The 14224-nt window shown below is 36.2% G+C and overlaps 1 protein-coding gene across 24 annotated transcripts in view; it reads left to right on the forward strand.

The window, feature by feature from the left end:
• Positions 1-14224, forward strand: part of LOC139980128 (rho GTPase-activating protein 26-like) — an 87616-nt gene that overhangs the window by 22364 nt on the left and 51028 nt on the right. For all 24 annotated transcript variants that reach the window (XM_071991532.1, XM_071991523.1, XM_071991533.1 and 21 more), the window contains exons 2-5: positions 2567-2662; positions 4873-4934; positions 6759-6830; positions 11565-11666. In XM_071991532.1, the coding sequence (XP_071847633.1) occupies positions 2567-2662; positions 4873-4934; positions 6759-6830; positions 11565-11666 (332 nt within the window). The remainder of the gene's footprint in view (positions 1-2566; positions 2663-4872; positions 4935-6758; positions 6831-11564; positions 11667-14224) is intronic.

The raw sequence follows: 14224 nt of genomic DNA on the forward strand, positions 1-14224 counted from the left end.
AAAACGGGTCATTTCCCATAACTCTACAAGGAAATACTGTAGGATATGTGGCAATATACATAAAGGAAGCTAATAAGTATTATTACCCCTAATAATGTATTACGTGAAACTGTTGACGCATACTTTAAAGTTAAGCTATACAGGAGTTAGAAACGTTTTCTCAGTCAGTTCTCCATATTGCTGATTTACTAAGAGAATGAAAACTAGAATGAAAACTAGTTAATACGATCACCTTAAATTGAAGCATTACATAAGTACATTTACTTCACACTCCTCTCTCACTTACTGTCTCCAAACTAAATAAATTTCCACTTTCCCATCTACCTAGCAAGCTACATGACTAATGACTAGAAGCACTAATGTACATAATATCTACAGTAACACTGGCTGACCGTTTCAGTGAGAGAAAAAAACCCCGTCTATGCTATGGTTCCCTTTAAACAGATATACAGAGCCACCTGTATACTGTGATATGTGTGACATTATGACCAACTTCCTTTGTAATATTTGGGTACATGAATTCTGATATTTTGTAGCAATCAAGATCTAGTAGCATTTCAGAAGTCAAATTTTGTGAAACATTTTAATATCTCAATCAGGGAAGAAAAAAAAGAGAAGTAAAGGGAGGGAAAAAATAAATAATTGAGGTTATGCAGCGCTGAACTTGGACTTGATGTAAATTTGTTGACTATTTTACCTTTTGGGATGATTATTAACAGTCATTTTTGAGAGCAGTGCCTATAGTATCCCCCTTCTGTACAGCCCTTTTCTCTCTAGGATTCTTGCCCCCTCTTGTTGCCGTATACTGTTCCCCTTTCACCCCCTCCCCACCCACCCCATCCCCCTTAAAGCTTTACAATTGCAACCTTCACATTACCACTGCTGCTCCTACTCATTCGCTCCCTACTGTACATGCAGGAAGAGAGAACAAGTGCGTGCAGAATTCCGCTCGTATACGGAGCTGACTCAAGTATGGATGTAATTGCGTGGAGACTGTGTGATTAGCAACCCTGAATCGTGTGTCTCACATTTGTCGAGTTCTACAGCTGTATATAGTTTGTTCCATGTATAAATAATTCCGGGACAGCTTGGTAATTCTCCCAAACGACTATCTGTTGGAGCTTACAGCTTTGATGATACATTATATAGACTAGTTGTAACTGCCCAGGCTTTAAGCTGCCGCAGATTAGAATGTATCACATTTGCTCTGCAACCAGGGGTGGTAAGCAAGTGCTGTTACACTGTATTAGTTTTAACGCTAGTGTTGAAGTATATACAGTAGTAACTGTGTGATCGTGCTTATTAGTCGCATGTAGAAAGTGGTTTCTCTTTGGAAATGGAAAATTGATTAGCATAAGTCAGACAAGGTGAGCGTTGAGGTGAAGGGCAGTATTGTTATTGGATAAAAAATATATGTGAATGGGTTTTTGATGGCACGATGACTGGTGAGAGAGACATCTTAGAGAATTGAATCCCTTGAGTATGGGTACTTTTCAAATTTGTGTAATTTATTCATATCAATATGAATGCTATCTGGAGTGTTCGTAATTATCCGATAACCACCTACTGTAGAAGGCTGCTCTCAGAAAGTCTTGTCGGACAGTTTCCTATCTGATTTAATGAAAGTTCATAAGAGATGTATGTACTCTGAAAGTTTGTTGTCTTATGAGATGCAAAATTAATATTGGAAGTATTTTATGATTTACGAATTGATTGAACATAATTGGTAAACAATAGCTGAACCAGCGGGAGTTTTTAATCTGGTTAAATATCTACTCTGTAGGTTTTATGCCATTAGTGTACTATGATGCAGTAAGTTGGTTCTTATCCTTAATTAGTTCTTCTACAGACTTAGTGCTATTAATACTAAGAAGGATAATTCCTATCCTAATTATGCTAGGCATATTTTTTGTTTGCTGGTTGCCTAGATAAAATAAAGACCAAACTCTTTACATTGTAATCAAGACTCTGATAAAGTATACTTACCAGCAACATTTTTCCTCAGAGATGCCAAAATGAGAGGAAACTTTTCTCCCAAAAAATGTATGAAATCTCTCTCTCCTGCTGTAGATCTGTTTTACATGGTGAAACTGAAACAATAAACTAATGATAGGTCTGGCACTGGCAGTAAAGAATTATTAAATAATTTCACAAAAAAGTTTCTTCCAGAAATTTGAAAATTATTGCGTGCTTTCTTGTAACTGTAAGTGTCCATCAAGTTGATTCATTCTACTTTTGCTATATTCAGTATTTGTCTGGAAAAAACCCCTAAAATCACTCCTTTCTTACGGTCTGTCTCCTGTAAATAAACGCTCCTTTCTACCCAAGCTTATGACAATTGGTGTAATTTTTGCACTGCCGTCCCCTCCTCTACCCCTCCCTCTTCTGATCACCGCCTTCTACAGAATCTACCATTCTAGAGTTTCCAAAGTAAGTCTATAGTGAGATATCTTTGTCTTAACTTAAATTCTACCATGTACTGTAACCCATCGTTTGGAAGTGTGAAGGACAAAATTCTAAATCTTCATCCTACGTAACTTTGTTTACATTATGTTTCTCTACACAGATTTGTCAAAGGCCCAAAGAGCTTTTTCTGAGACTTTGGTCAACTTCAATTTTGAATGTATAGGTACCACACAGACGGATGATGAAACAGTTATATGTAAGTATTGATCAGCGTTTATGGAGCAAATTTCGTAACAATTCATTGCAGCTTTTGCGTGTCATTCTACTATATTTTGTTTAAACTTTATTGGCGACGTTTTACGATTGGTTAATTTATATACTTCATTCCTCTCTCACCTTGCTCCTCTGCTTATCCTCTCTAGGGTCACAGCCCTCTTTCTTTGGAAACTAAATTTTAGAAGTCCTTGACATGATAGTATAAGCTAGGATGGCTTCTCTTGAATCCCTTTGGTGTTACACGGTACATAATTTGGGGGTAACGATAGTTTTTGTCAGGTGACAGACTTTCTAGATTCGGATCTGCTGATTGGTGCTCATTTCTTCACATTTCTTGATGTTTTCTGGGATGAAAATAAGGGGAATAAAATATATAGCTAAGCTCAACCTGAGTGACATCCCTTATAGAACAAAACAAAGAGAAGTATTTAATGTAAAAAGCAAGATAAGCATTGATTCCTATCCAGTATCCATTCAACATCCAAGCCTTTGATTTAGTACTACAGTATGTCAATGAGTAACAGACACATCATAAGGAGGTTATAACATACTGTAGTACACTGAACTCAACTTGACAATACAAAGTCTGTGCAACAATACAAGGAGTGAGTGATTCATCGTAGATATGTCAGTGGACTTGTCAGTGGTTGAATGTTTGGAGATTTTTCTATGGTGTTGTTGTAAGAAATAAAGAATGAGCACTAGAGTTAAGTTTGAAATTGAGAGAGCAGTCGGTATGTGCCTTGTGTGAGATCAAGCTATGATTGTACAGTGGTCTTCGGAACAGGTACCCCATGTTGACTTTGGTATGGCAACTGCTCTGGTTACTAAGCAACTAGAATAGAATTTGTTGACACAACATTGCAAGAATCCTTTGTAGTTAGAGTATTCAGACTTGCTTAACCAGAACTACTAATGCATTGTTATTAATAGCAATGCAGAGACAAACGAATCTCTAAAATCTGCTTCATTGTTGGGCACAAAATTTAAAGTGAATTGACTTTCAGGAATTGGTCACACAAACACACACACACACACACACACCAGGACAACGATCATAAATATTATTGTCCAGTCTGGAAAATCGTAAGGAATGAATAAATATTAACGTCATCATTATTGCAGTTATATTTTTTATTCAAATATAGCATGAAATTCTTCCATCTTGATGTCATCAACAATGAGTGTGTTTAAAAGTGTAATATTTTGATACAAATATGTTGGCTATGTTCAGTAACTCTACAGTTGTGCGATACATTCATGAAATGTCAATGGACTTGATCTGCACGCAGTTTTCAACCAATGAATGTAAACAATAGGATTAAATATGTATAATTAGTAATAAAAGATTTCCTTTCATAGCATACCTCAAAATATGTATTTAAGTTTTCGATTTTGCTCTCATAATTTCAACAATTTTGATAAAACACAAAGTATCAGAGCATTGTTAAAGGTTTCAGTTTTAAAGTGCAGTGCATCTGATTAGTGCAAGATTGTGGACCGATTTTCTGGATTGAAAACTTCAGCGGGTCAAATTCTGTCTGTGGGGCCACCTATGTAGAACCCCTGGTGTACAGGTAACTGTATATCATGGGTCATTCGAGAAGCAAGGGTTTTAATGTTATCACAGTTATTTTGTCCCTGATGCACAAAGAAAGTATGAGGTTGACCCTGGAGATGGTCAATAGGGGGCACAATACAAGAATGTTACCACAATATTACAAGAATGCGCATGTATAGGAGACAGGTACAGTAAGTATCGTCGTTTGCAAATAACCAAGCCAGTATTAGGTTTGAGTGCCCATTTATCTAGTTTTGACTTCATTTTGAAATCCAGCAAGTTTCTACGGTATGTTATGAAGCATCTAACCATACATTAATTATACATTTTTGATATTGACATGCACATATACTTGTCTTTACCCTTGAGAGGTATTAATAAAAGATTTCAGGCTAATGCTACATTGGAAAATATCTGTGTGACTCACACAGTTAAGCAGTCACGCTCTACACTGTTGGATGGCGTGATTGATGATCAGCGAGATGCATTGTATGATATGTGACAATGTGTTACATGGTCATTTAAAGCAGTATACTACATGTCATGTTTAGTTTGAATTGCCACCAATTGGGATCATTATCTTGACTTCTGACCTTTAATAGTTTCTATTTGTCTCCTTGTCTCTACAGCGAAATCTCTCAAGGAGTTTGGTAAGCTCATCAGTCTTATCGAAGATGAACGGGACCGCATGGTAAGTCCATTATCATCTGCAAAGGATAAGACAAAGTTGATTAAAGAGATCATATTACCCACTGTAGATGTCATGGAAAATACATGCACTAATGGTCACCATTGGTCCATTTCCTTATTAGTTTCATTTAAGGACTGATTGGGTTTTAGAAGATTTGTAGGCGAAGTCAAAAATTAAAGAGCACCTACATAAAAATACAAAAGCAAACAAATATGTTGGTAAAATAAAATGATGAATATCACCAGAATTCATTCCTTGAAGTATGCCATGAGTTGATTTGGAGAGTCTTTCTCTTTAAATGGAGCTATTATTAGCCCCCTAGTTTGAGAATGTTTAGTAATTACTTATGTACACCCTCTCATTGTTGGAGGATGTGCATTCCATCTCGTTAGATAAATATCATTAACAGCTTGCCTGCTTGTGCAGCCCATGAAGTGGTTCACTGTTGATTCAACCTGATGGCTCAGTACTAACTTCTGTCATGTATGTTCTGTAATAAAATTTCAAACAAGTCGACAATTTTTTTGGTGGGTATAAATAATCAAAGGATGCAGCAAAAGGAAATAATAATTTAAAAAATAAATAAAGAAAAGAAAAGCTAGGAAAGAGTTGAGAGAATGTGATACTTCTTTTGAATCTAAAGATTTAGTCTAAAAATTTTCAGGAGTTGCAGAATTTATGAAATTTGTTGTTCCTTATACAAGCATGCTAAAAGTTCTGAAAAATTTACCAAAAGTAGCTTCCTATTGATTTGAAATAATTGACTTCATCCTTCACTTACCTGTTTCCGTTACCTATGCACACCCATCACCTAGCTTTATAACTGGTAACATTCTTGCACCGCGCCCCTGATGACCCTATCTAAGGTCACTGACCTCCTTCCGAATCTACCATCCTAAATCTTTCAAAGTACTTTGAGAAGTCAATTGGGATCAAATTTCTCAAGTGTCAGGCGTAGGTCCAAATCATAGTTACACCTCAAGAATGGGGTTGAATCGGGCACTCAGTGTGATCAGACTCGAGAAGCGAGGAACGAGAAGTGAGGAACTAGCAAATATCCAAACCAGTAAGTTTTGGAATACCTGTTCGTTGATTGCTTGCATGGGGTCTGATACCAAGCACAAGGTCTAAGATGAACAGGATGTCTAAACTAAACATGCAGGAGCTCAAAATTATTGAGGGCTCCTCTGGAAAGCAGTGCTTCTGCACCGAACAGGACTACCCTCATTAAAGATGACAATTATAAAAAATAAAAAAAAAATAAAAAAATATTAGCATATCTAATGCTGCACAACAAGTGCAAGGTCTTACTCGTAATGTAAACACAGCCATAGTTTGCAGTGAAGAGAAATTCCATGGCAGTAAAGCTAAAAAAAAAAAAAAACGTATTTAAATTAAAATCTTGGCGAACATTTGTCGTCTGTTAAACATATTTAGGTCTAATACAGAAGGTGAGGTCAGTCTGTGTACTTTTTCATTTTCATTCCTTTGCTCTGCAGTAGAAAATAATAAAGCACAGTGGATTTCAATCCATATTTAAATTATATAACAATAGTCTGTTTTCTCACCTAGTAACATTAATATGACTTTTGCTCATGGGCATGTCTCATTATTTCCCTTCTGGGTCAACCATTGTAGCTAATGATAGATTAGGTGATAGGTAACTGCAGGTCTTCCTCAACACATTTGTGGCATTCCAGCTCATATTTATTTAAATTTAAATTTTCTATCAGACTCCCATAAAAAAACCTTTTGCTTCGCTTGTACAGTATCTTGACAGCTTTTCATAATACTTTTGCTAATTTCCTGTTTTTTCCCTCTTAGCTTGATCTTGCAAAGGAACAGCTCATCGTTAGGTTGGACGAATTCAGAAAAGAACAGATTGGAAGTGCCAAGGTAAGTGTGTTTTGTTCTTTATTTTTTGGCTTTTTAAAAATGGTGATTTGGGACAGATTTTGTAAGAATTTCAAGGCCCCACTCAACAAAGGAGATATTTCAACTTTGTTTTATATCATCTTGTAAATCAAAAGGGAGGTGCTGATATCACAGTTGCATTGCATTCATCTTAATCTTTTATGCCTCCTTGCATGCGTGTATGAACTTGTTAGGCGAGTCTGAAAATGCCAGTTTCCATGGCAACTGTGGGGGAAGACTCTAAACAGCTATAGAATATTCTTATGTGTGTTCAATTAGTATAGTTGATGAGTAATAGTTAAGTGGGCGGGTAAAAAGTACAGCCTGGCTATGTGAGGCCATGCGTAGGTTTCTGTGAGGACTTATCGAAGAATGTACTTCTTTCTCGTTACGTTGTTCGAAGGAAAATTCTTTCCACTCACCGATTATCAGGTTTGTGATGTATCTGAAGGAAATAACTGTTATAAAGAGACATTTAAAATAGCAGCAAAAAAAACCTACACTTTATATGCCAGTTGTAGTAATCTAGCAAAGTAGAAGGAAAATGGAAAAAGAGGAGGGATAAAAAAGTATTTCAAAGGTATTTGACATCATTGGTATTAATTAGTATAGTATGGGCTAGTTAGAAATCAAACATTTGAATTTATTCTTTGAAGTAACATTCTTATAAATGAAACATATTCAAGTGAAAGTTTGTGATCAGATTCGCAGTCATCTGGTAGTCGGCAAAAATGCTGTGCCCAATCCATATGCTGCAACCATTAAGAAATGTACCTACCTATCCCTCCGACAAAAATGAACATGTACGAAGTTATATAAGATCAGAAAGTTCTACTTTGTTATGTTGAAAAATCCTATCACAAGTAAGAAGGGCTCAATACATACGTACAAGTTTATCAATTGGACATATTTCATGTCTTACTGGCTATAGTGAAGGTTCTGCAGACCGCATATATGATATGGTTTTTTGAAAGCATTCTCTCCACCTGTGTGTTAGATCCCGAGAATGAAAAAAAAAAAAAAAAATGGACAGCAAATTCGCTGTATGCCATTTGGAACGGGAATAAAAAAAGCTGATAGCTGCACGTAGGATTTACCAAATTTTCATTTCCTCTGAGTTTTATTGCACCCTCCTTCCTAACTGGAAATGATGGGTTAGGTTAAATTAAAGGGTCGGTGGTGTCTGCCTACAGCTGGAAAAGTCAAATACTGGTAATGCTTTATTCAAACCTCAGCTAAAAGCTTTTACTAGCTGCCCTTAAAAAGTGTTTGGCCCCCACCCAGACATTTTCCTTGTCTAATTTTAGCATTCCTCAGTATACCTGGGAAAACAACTGTAAAGGTCATAACATCTCGAAAAGTACTTTTCGATGTTTTTGTTTCTAAGCAAGGCTTAAGCACTCTGAAATTTGTGCCATTTATGCCATTTAGATATCATATTAAATGAGGTAGGTATTAATGTGTAGTTTCTATAATAGAAATGAGTACAAACAGCTTCAGATGTATCAGTGTTAGGCTGAAGTTTATGCCCTATCCTCTCAGTCGATTTGTGTTTATACAGTAGTTTACGTACCACAAGTAACATTAATCCTTGTATCAACTGCATGCTTGCCTTAAGTACAGGAATGCCCTATCATAATTAATCATTAATTAATGATTAATAATAAAACTGATCCTGAAAAAAAACACATCACCATGGAAACAGTTGTTCTGAGTTGAATATTAAAGCTATATACAGTTGGCACTAAAATGAAGGATAAAACCTTCTCTCTTTAGATATCAACAGGAAGTAGAGGGTCCATTCCAAAGATTCATTAAAATGTTATTATATAGTAAACAAACAAGTATCACATGAGTCCTTTTTCAGTGTATTTATTCCAAGGAATTCTTGGCAAAACTAATGACTAAATTTCTTCCTGCTTCCAGCCCATTTGTGATGAGAGGTGAAAAAAACAATGTTCATTGTTCTCCTTCTCAGAAAGTAAATGTTCCTGTGTACAGACCTAGAATTGAATAACTTTTAGCCACTTGTTAAAAACAAGTCACTAAATTCAAGGTCTCCAAGATGTGCATTTTCCTGAGTTACAACACACATTAGTTCACCCTACAGGCTTAATACAGGCTATTAGTGCACAATATTTTGCTGATAATAAGCAGTAAATACAGGGCTGATGTTATACAGTAGGACGGAAACCATGTTGATTATTTCACTGGCAATTGTTTGCAGTCTGACCATGTGTTTAAGTTCTTAGTGGCAGAAATTTGGCTGTGCCTTTTTGTTCTACTAGCAGGGAAACAGGAAAATCCAATGGCATTTAGCCAGAAAATAGTCCAAATTTTGATGCCTGGTATAGACAAATGTCATTACAGGTCAGACTGATATATTAATGAAGGAAGGATTGTGGTGATAGATCACCTAGAGCTACTTAAAACTTCAGTCCACATAATCTTCTGACACCTCTTCATTCCCTTCCACCCCTGCCCCCCAATCTGCCCCTTCCACCCCTACCCCCCAATCGGCTCCTTCCACCCCTATCCCCAACCTGCATCCTTTCAAATTTAAAGAGACAAATTACAAAATGAGAGGTTTTTATATTTCATCCTCCATCCTCCCAACTTGACAAGTTGCAGAATGAAGGAAGTCTGGTGATATTGTACAGTATGTGGCTGAAAGCCAAAATAGGAGAAATGGGGAAAAATGTTCTCAATTCCCATAGTTACTGTAGCCTATACGATATTCTTTGTGCCATTGTGGTCTTGTATATATATAGCTTCTGTATTTCCTTTGGGAGATATCAAAAGGAAAAATAACAGAAATGAAAATGCATCTTGATAGTCTATTGCTCACCAAGACTTCACCTAAGTTTCAATTTTTGCTTTCAAAATATTTCAAAACTGCAAACTGATGATTCTGTGATGGTACATACAAAAATACCTGCATTAGTTATATATCAAATAGAGAGAAGTAGTTCATTTCTGTACTGGCCTCTATTGAACATTGCATATATATATATATGCTGCTACATCACTGTCACTGCCTTTTTGTAATTCATGGAGAATTGCTTCTAAGCTTATTGTGCATCAATTTGTACTGAAACCTGGATATATATGAGGACTTTGTGTTGACATTTTAGACCCTGAGATCAATGTTTTATGATCTAGTATGCGACTAAACGTGAGAAAAGTGTACAGCAATAATGGTTGAAAGGAGTGAATGTAATTTATGTTAATTAAATATGTTAATGTATGTATGTACTGGTCATTAGAATCATCTCTTTAATTTTTTTTTTTAATGGAATATGTGTTGTAATTGGTTTATAACATATATAGAAAATGACAAAAAGAGACTGAAAAAGAAATAAACCGAAAAAAAGAAAAAAAAAAAAAGTCAAGTCAAGTGTAGGTGTTTTTTGGGGAAAAATTTTGTTGCTATACTTTCAAAGGTTTCAAGTGTGAGGTGAAGGGTTCTACTTTTAATTTCCTGATTAAATAAAGTATAATGAAAGGTGAAATAAATTTGGAAATGTAAACAAAACAAAAAGAGTTGATCCTCACTAAGGTCTGACTTTAACATAATTTGGTTTTGTTTGTTGGGACATCTGATGTTAACAATGAAGTCATCTAAGCCCAAAAATTGGATCTTTCCTAGAGAATTAAAATGTTTCGAAATTACTCACACAATATTAGCAGTCTTGCTCTACCACCCATAAAATGTCACAAAGCAGAAAGGATTTATAAATAGCCTATCAGAGGATAGATAGCCTATCAGGCCCATAATTACAGGTACTCTTAGACTTTATAAACCGGTGGCAGGGAATATTGTAATTTAGTGTTCAAATTTTGTGTACAAGCATTTTTGAAGGCCCTCCTCAGATTTGCATTGTTTTGTGCACTTGCAAAGCAGTCTGCCCATTTAGCGTAGCATTTTGCTGTGCGATACATGATAAATGATTCCCTGCTCAGTGGTCATCTTGAGGGAATTCAGAAAGGTAGATTAAAACTAATAATTAATGTTAAAGATCATCAGTATCATGCACCTACAAATGTAAGCTGCTAGAAAAAATGCTAAAAGTTTTTCAGAAGCACTTTCCTTGAGGTTTTGACTCTCTAAAATATTCCCAGACATTGAGGAGTGTTCACTGAGACATTTATGTATCTCAGCGAGGTAGAATGCCTTTTGAGAGTTGCAGCCAAATGTTTGTTGAAGTATTAGTGTCAGTGACCAGTAGTTGACTTTCTAGCATATTTGGGGGTGGGGTGGGGGGGGTGGGGGGAATACTGATGACCTATTAGTCCACTGAGAGAACCACTTGCAGACATATTGGATGGGAGGGTGAGAAGAAGGGTCATTAACCAACCTATACTGTGTACACGACCAGCACAGGTCGCCAGGGGTGCACAATTTTGAAAACGTTACCTAGTACACTCTTAGACAGTGTAGACCGTGAGTACTTATTGTTGTGTGACAGATAAATTGCTTGTAAATTTCCAAACCAGTTAAAGTTTGTGATGTGAACTCATGCTTTCTCTAATTAATAAACAGACTCATTTAGTCTGACTAGTGGAACTCCATCTTGTTAAGTTTAATCATAGATCTATTTGAAGTTCTAATAGTACTGGGAGGGTCATAGCAGCTACCTTCAATTTACACTATTGTATCTATGGTTAAAGCCCTTTTGAAACAGTTTGTCTTTTTCTTCTCTTCACCTATCACAGGACCACAAAAAGACATTTGACAAGCAGACAGAGAAATTTTGTAAATCTTTGGATACCCACGTCAACCTATCTACCAAGAAGAGAGACACATCACTCCAAGAGGTAGATTCTTTTCTGTAAATACTAAATATAAATATAAGCACATCAGAATGTGAAATTGGCAGGGAATACCCAAAAGGATGGCTTGGGGAAGGGTAGAAAAGATGGGTGGGGGTGCAAATGGATGGGTGGGGGTGCAAAAGGATGGGTGGGGGGGGCAAAAGGATGGGTGGGGGTGCAAAAGAATGGGTGGGGGTGCAAAAGGATGGGTGGGGATGAAAAAGGATGGGTGCAGGGTGAGTGAAGGATTGTAGCCAGTTGACAAATCAAGGGCAGTAGGTGAGGGTGGGGATGGGTGCGTGAGGGATGGGTGATGTGCATATACCTTATAACATAAGTTAGAATATTTAATCTAAAAGAACTTGAAACTGTAAGAGTTATCCTGTATGCAGAACTGATGGTAGTTTTAGTTAGAACCAAGTGTAGAAGTACATTACAAAGTTCTGAAATCGAGAAACAAAAAGGGCAGTTATAGTTAACCTACTTTTAAGTTGGGAAAACAAGGATGATTTCGTACAAAGTAAAAGTTTCAGGTTCTTGAAACTTCAATGTTATTGAAGCTATAAATAGAGAAAGTATGATTTGTGTCTTTCATTCTAGTCTCTTTAAAACATGTTTATTATGATTATAAAATTTATGAAGTGACAAAGCCATTTATCAATATTTTACTTTTGATACTGAGGGTGTACAAGATCTCTGTTTTAAGCAGATCTCTATATAGTTTGTTGAAATGATTTAAAGTTATAGAGGTGATGTACAATCAAGACCTCCATGTAAAACACAGTGTGGAACACACAAAAGTAACACGCCTTTGATTTTGGGATCATAAACACGGCCAGTTTATTCAGAATCTTTACGTGGGCAGTAAAATTACGTCTGTGAATTAGATCTTCAGAGTTTGATGAATTCTCACAAGTGTTTGCGTATGCATGTGTGTGTGTGTTTGTCAACACAAGTAGAAAATACAAATTTTGAGTCATAGGAACAAGCCACCCAATCCTCCCCGAGGGTTTTTTTTTTAGCAACACAATGACAAGACTATAGTACGGATGTATATGTTGAGAAAGACTCTTCCACGTTGCTGCATCTGCTGCCGTGGAAACCGAGACTTGACCACGTTTTAGAGTGGAATGTTGCACTGCCTCCGTGAATAATTAAATCCAGAGTCGATCCTCGAGGGAAATAAACCTTCCCGGATTTATCATTCATGCCGGTGGTGAGGAGGACTACCGAGCTGGAAGGTCAAGGTGGTTGGATTGTGTCTAGAATGAGTGTCCAAAGAAAAAGAAAAAGTAAAAATAAGCTGGAAGAGAGAGACAACTTTAGGATAACACACTGTAAAAAAAAGAAAGGGAAAGGAGGTCATAGGAGCAAAAGTTGTCAATAGTTTATACAGGTAAATATTCAAAGGTTTGAATGATTCATAGCATGTGAAACTGCCTGATGTAATGAATTAAGGCATTTTTAGAGGGTGAATGAGTTTGTTTTTGTTACTGTGTTAATGTGAAGAGGGAGGGTGAAGGGATTTGGACAGATTTTGTTTTTGTAGACTTTTGTTTGTTTTATGAAGAAATGAAAATGAAGAAGAAAGGAAAGGGCTTAAAGGTTGTTAGATTAATCAGCTTTTCAAGATCGACGATTCATTCTCTCGGTACAACTTGACTTTCATAAAGTGCTTTTGGTCATATGAAGTACTGAAGGAAAGAAGGGATTTACAACAAAAGGTTGAAACAATAATTGGCTCTTCAAGAGGATTTTCTTCTTTTGGTACATGATTCATAGAGAGCAGCATTTGATGACCATTATCCATTGCACAATAAAAATGAGATTGATAATCACAGGATGTTTCTTATTCTGTCTTTTATATAAAAACGTATCCAACAAAGCAAGAATTTAAACATGCATCGGTCGTGAGTCAACACACACACAATCGAGAAAGTCAGGAACTTGAGAACTATGAGAAACTCCTGATCAATCAGCTTATAATTTTTTTTTTAAACTAAAAGGTGTGAATTTGAAGAATTATAAAAAAAAGTAAAATTATTTTGCAAGAGACAAAAATATATTGATAGCTTTTGTGTTCCTCCTTTTTTATCTCATTTGGAAATATTTATCAGTTAATATTCATTTCTATCCTAATAAATGTACTGCATTCATAATAATATTAATTCAGTTCCAAAAATAAAATAATTGGATGTTATAAAAAAAGAAACACTTGCTTTTCATCCATAGTTGGAGAAAGATTTACTGTACTCTGTGTGCTATGTACAGTACTTGGGATTTGTTGTACATTAGATAGTGTCTATTATGTCTGCTGTCCACTCGGGCTGCAGAAGGATCAAGTATCTACTACAGTCTAGACCCCACCGTATGACACAGTGTCGAACACACAAACTCGCCGTTGATTTCGCGATCATAAACACCAGTTAAGTCAAATCTTGAAATGGATGGTAAAATGACATTTGCGGATAAATCTCCAGAGTTTTCATGAATTCTCACAAGTGCGTGTGTGTGTGTGGATCATGTGTAGCAACAGCAATTGTATGACTCATGAAACTGGG

This window comes from Apostichopus japonicus, chromosome 14 (assembly GCF_037975245.1).
Source record: "Apostichopus japonicus isolate 1M-3 chromosome 14, ASM3797524v1, whole genome shotgun sequence".
Lineage (NCBI taxonomy): Eukaryota > Metazoa > Echinodermata > Holothuroidea > Aspidochirotida > Stichopodidae > Apostichopus > Apostichopus japonicus.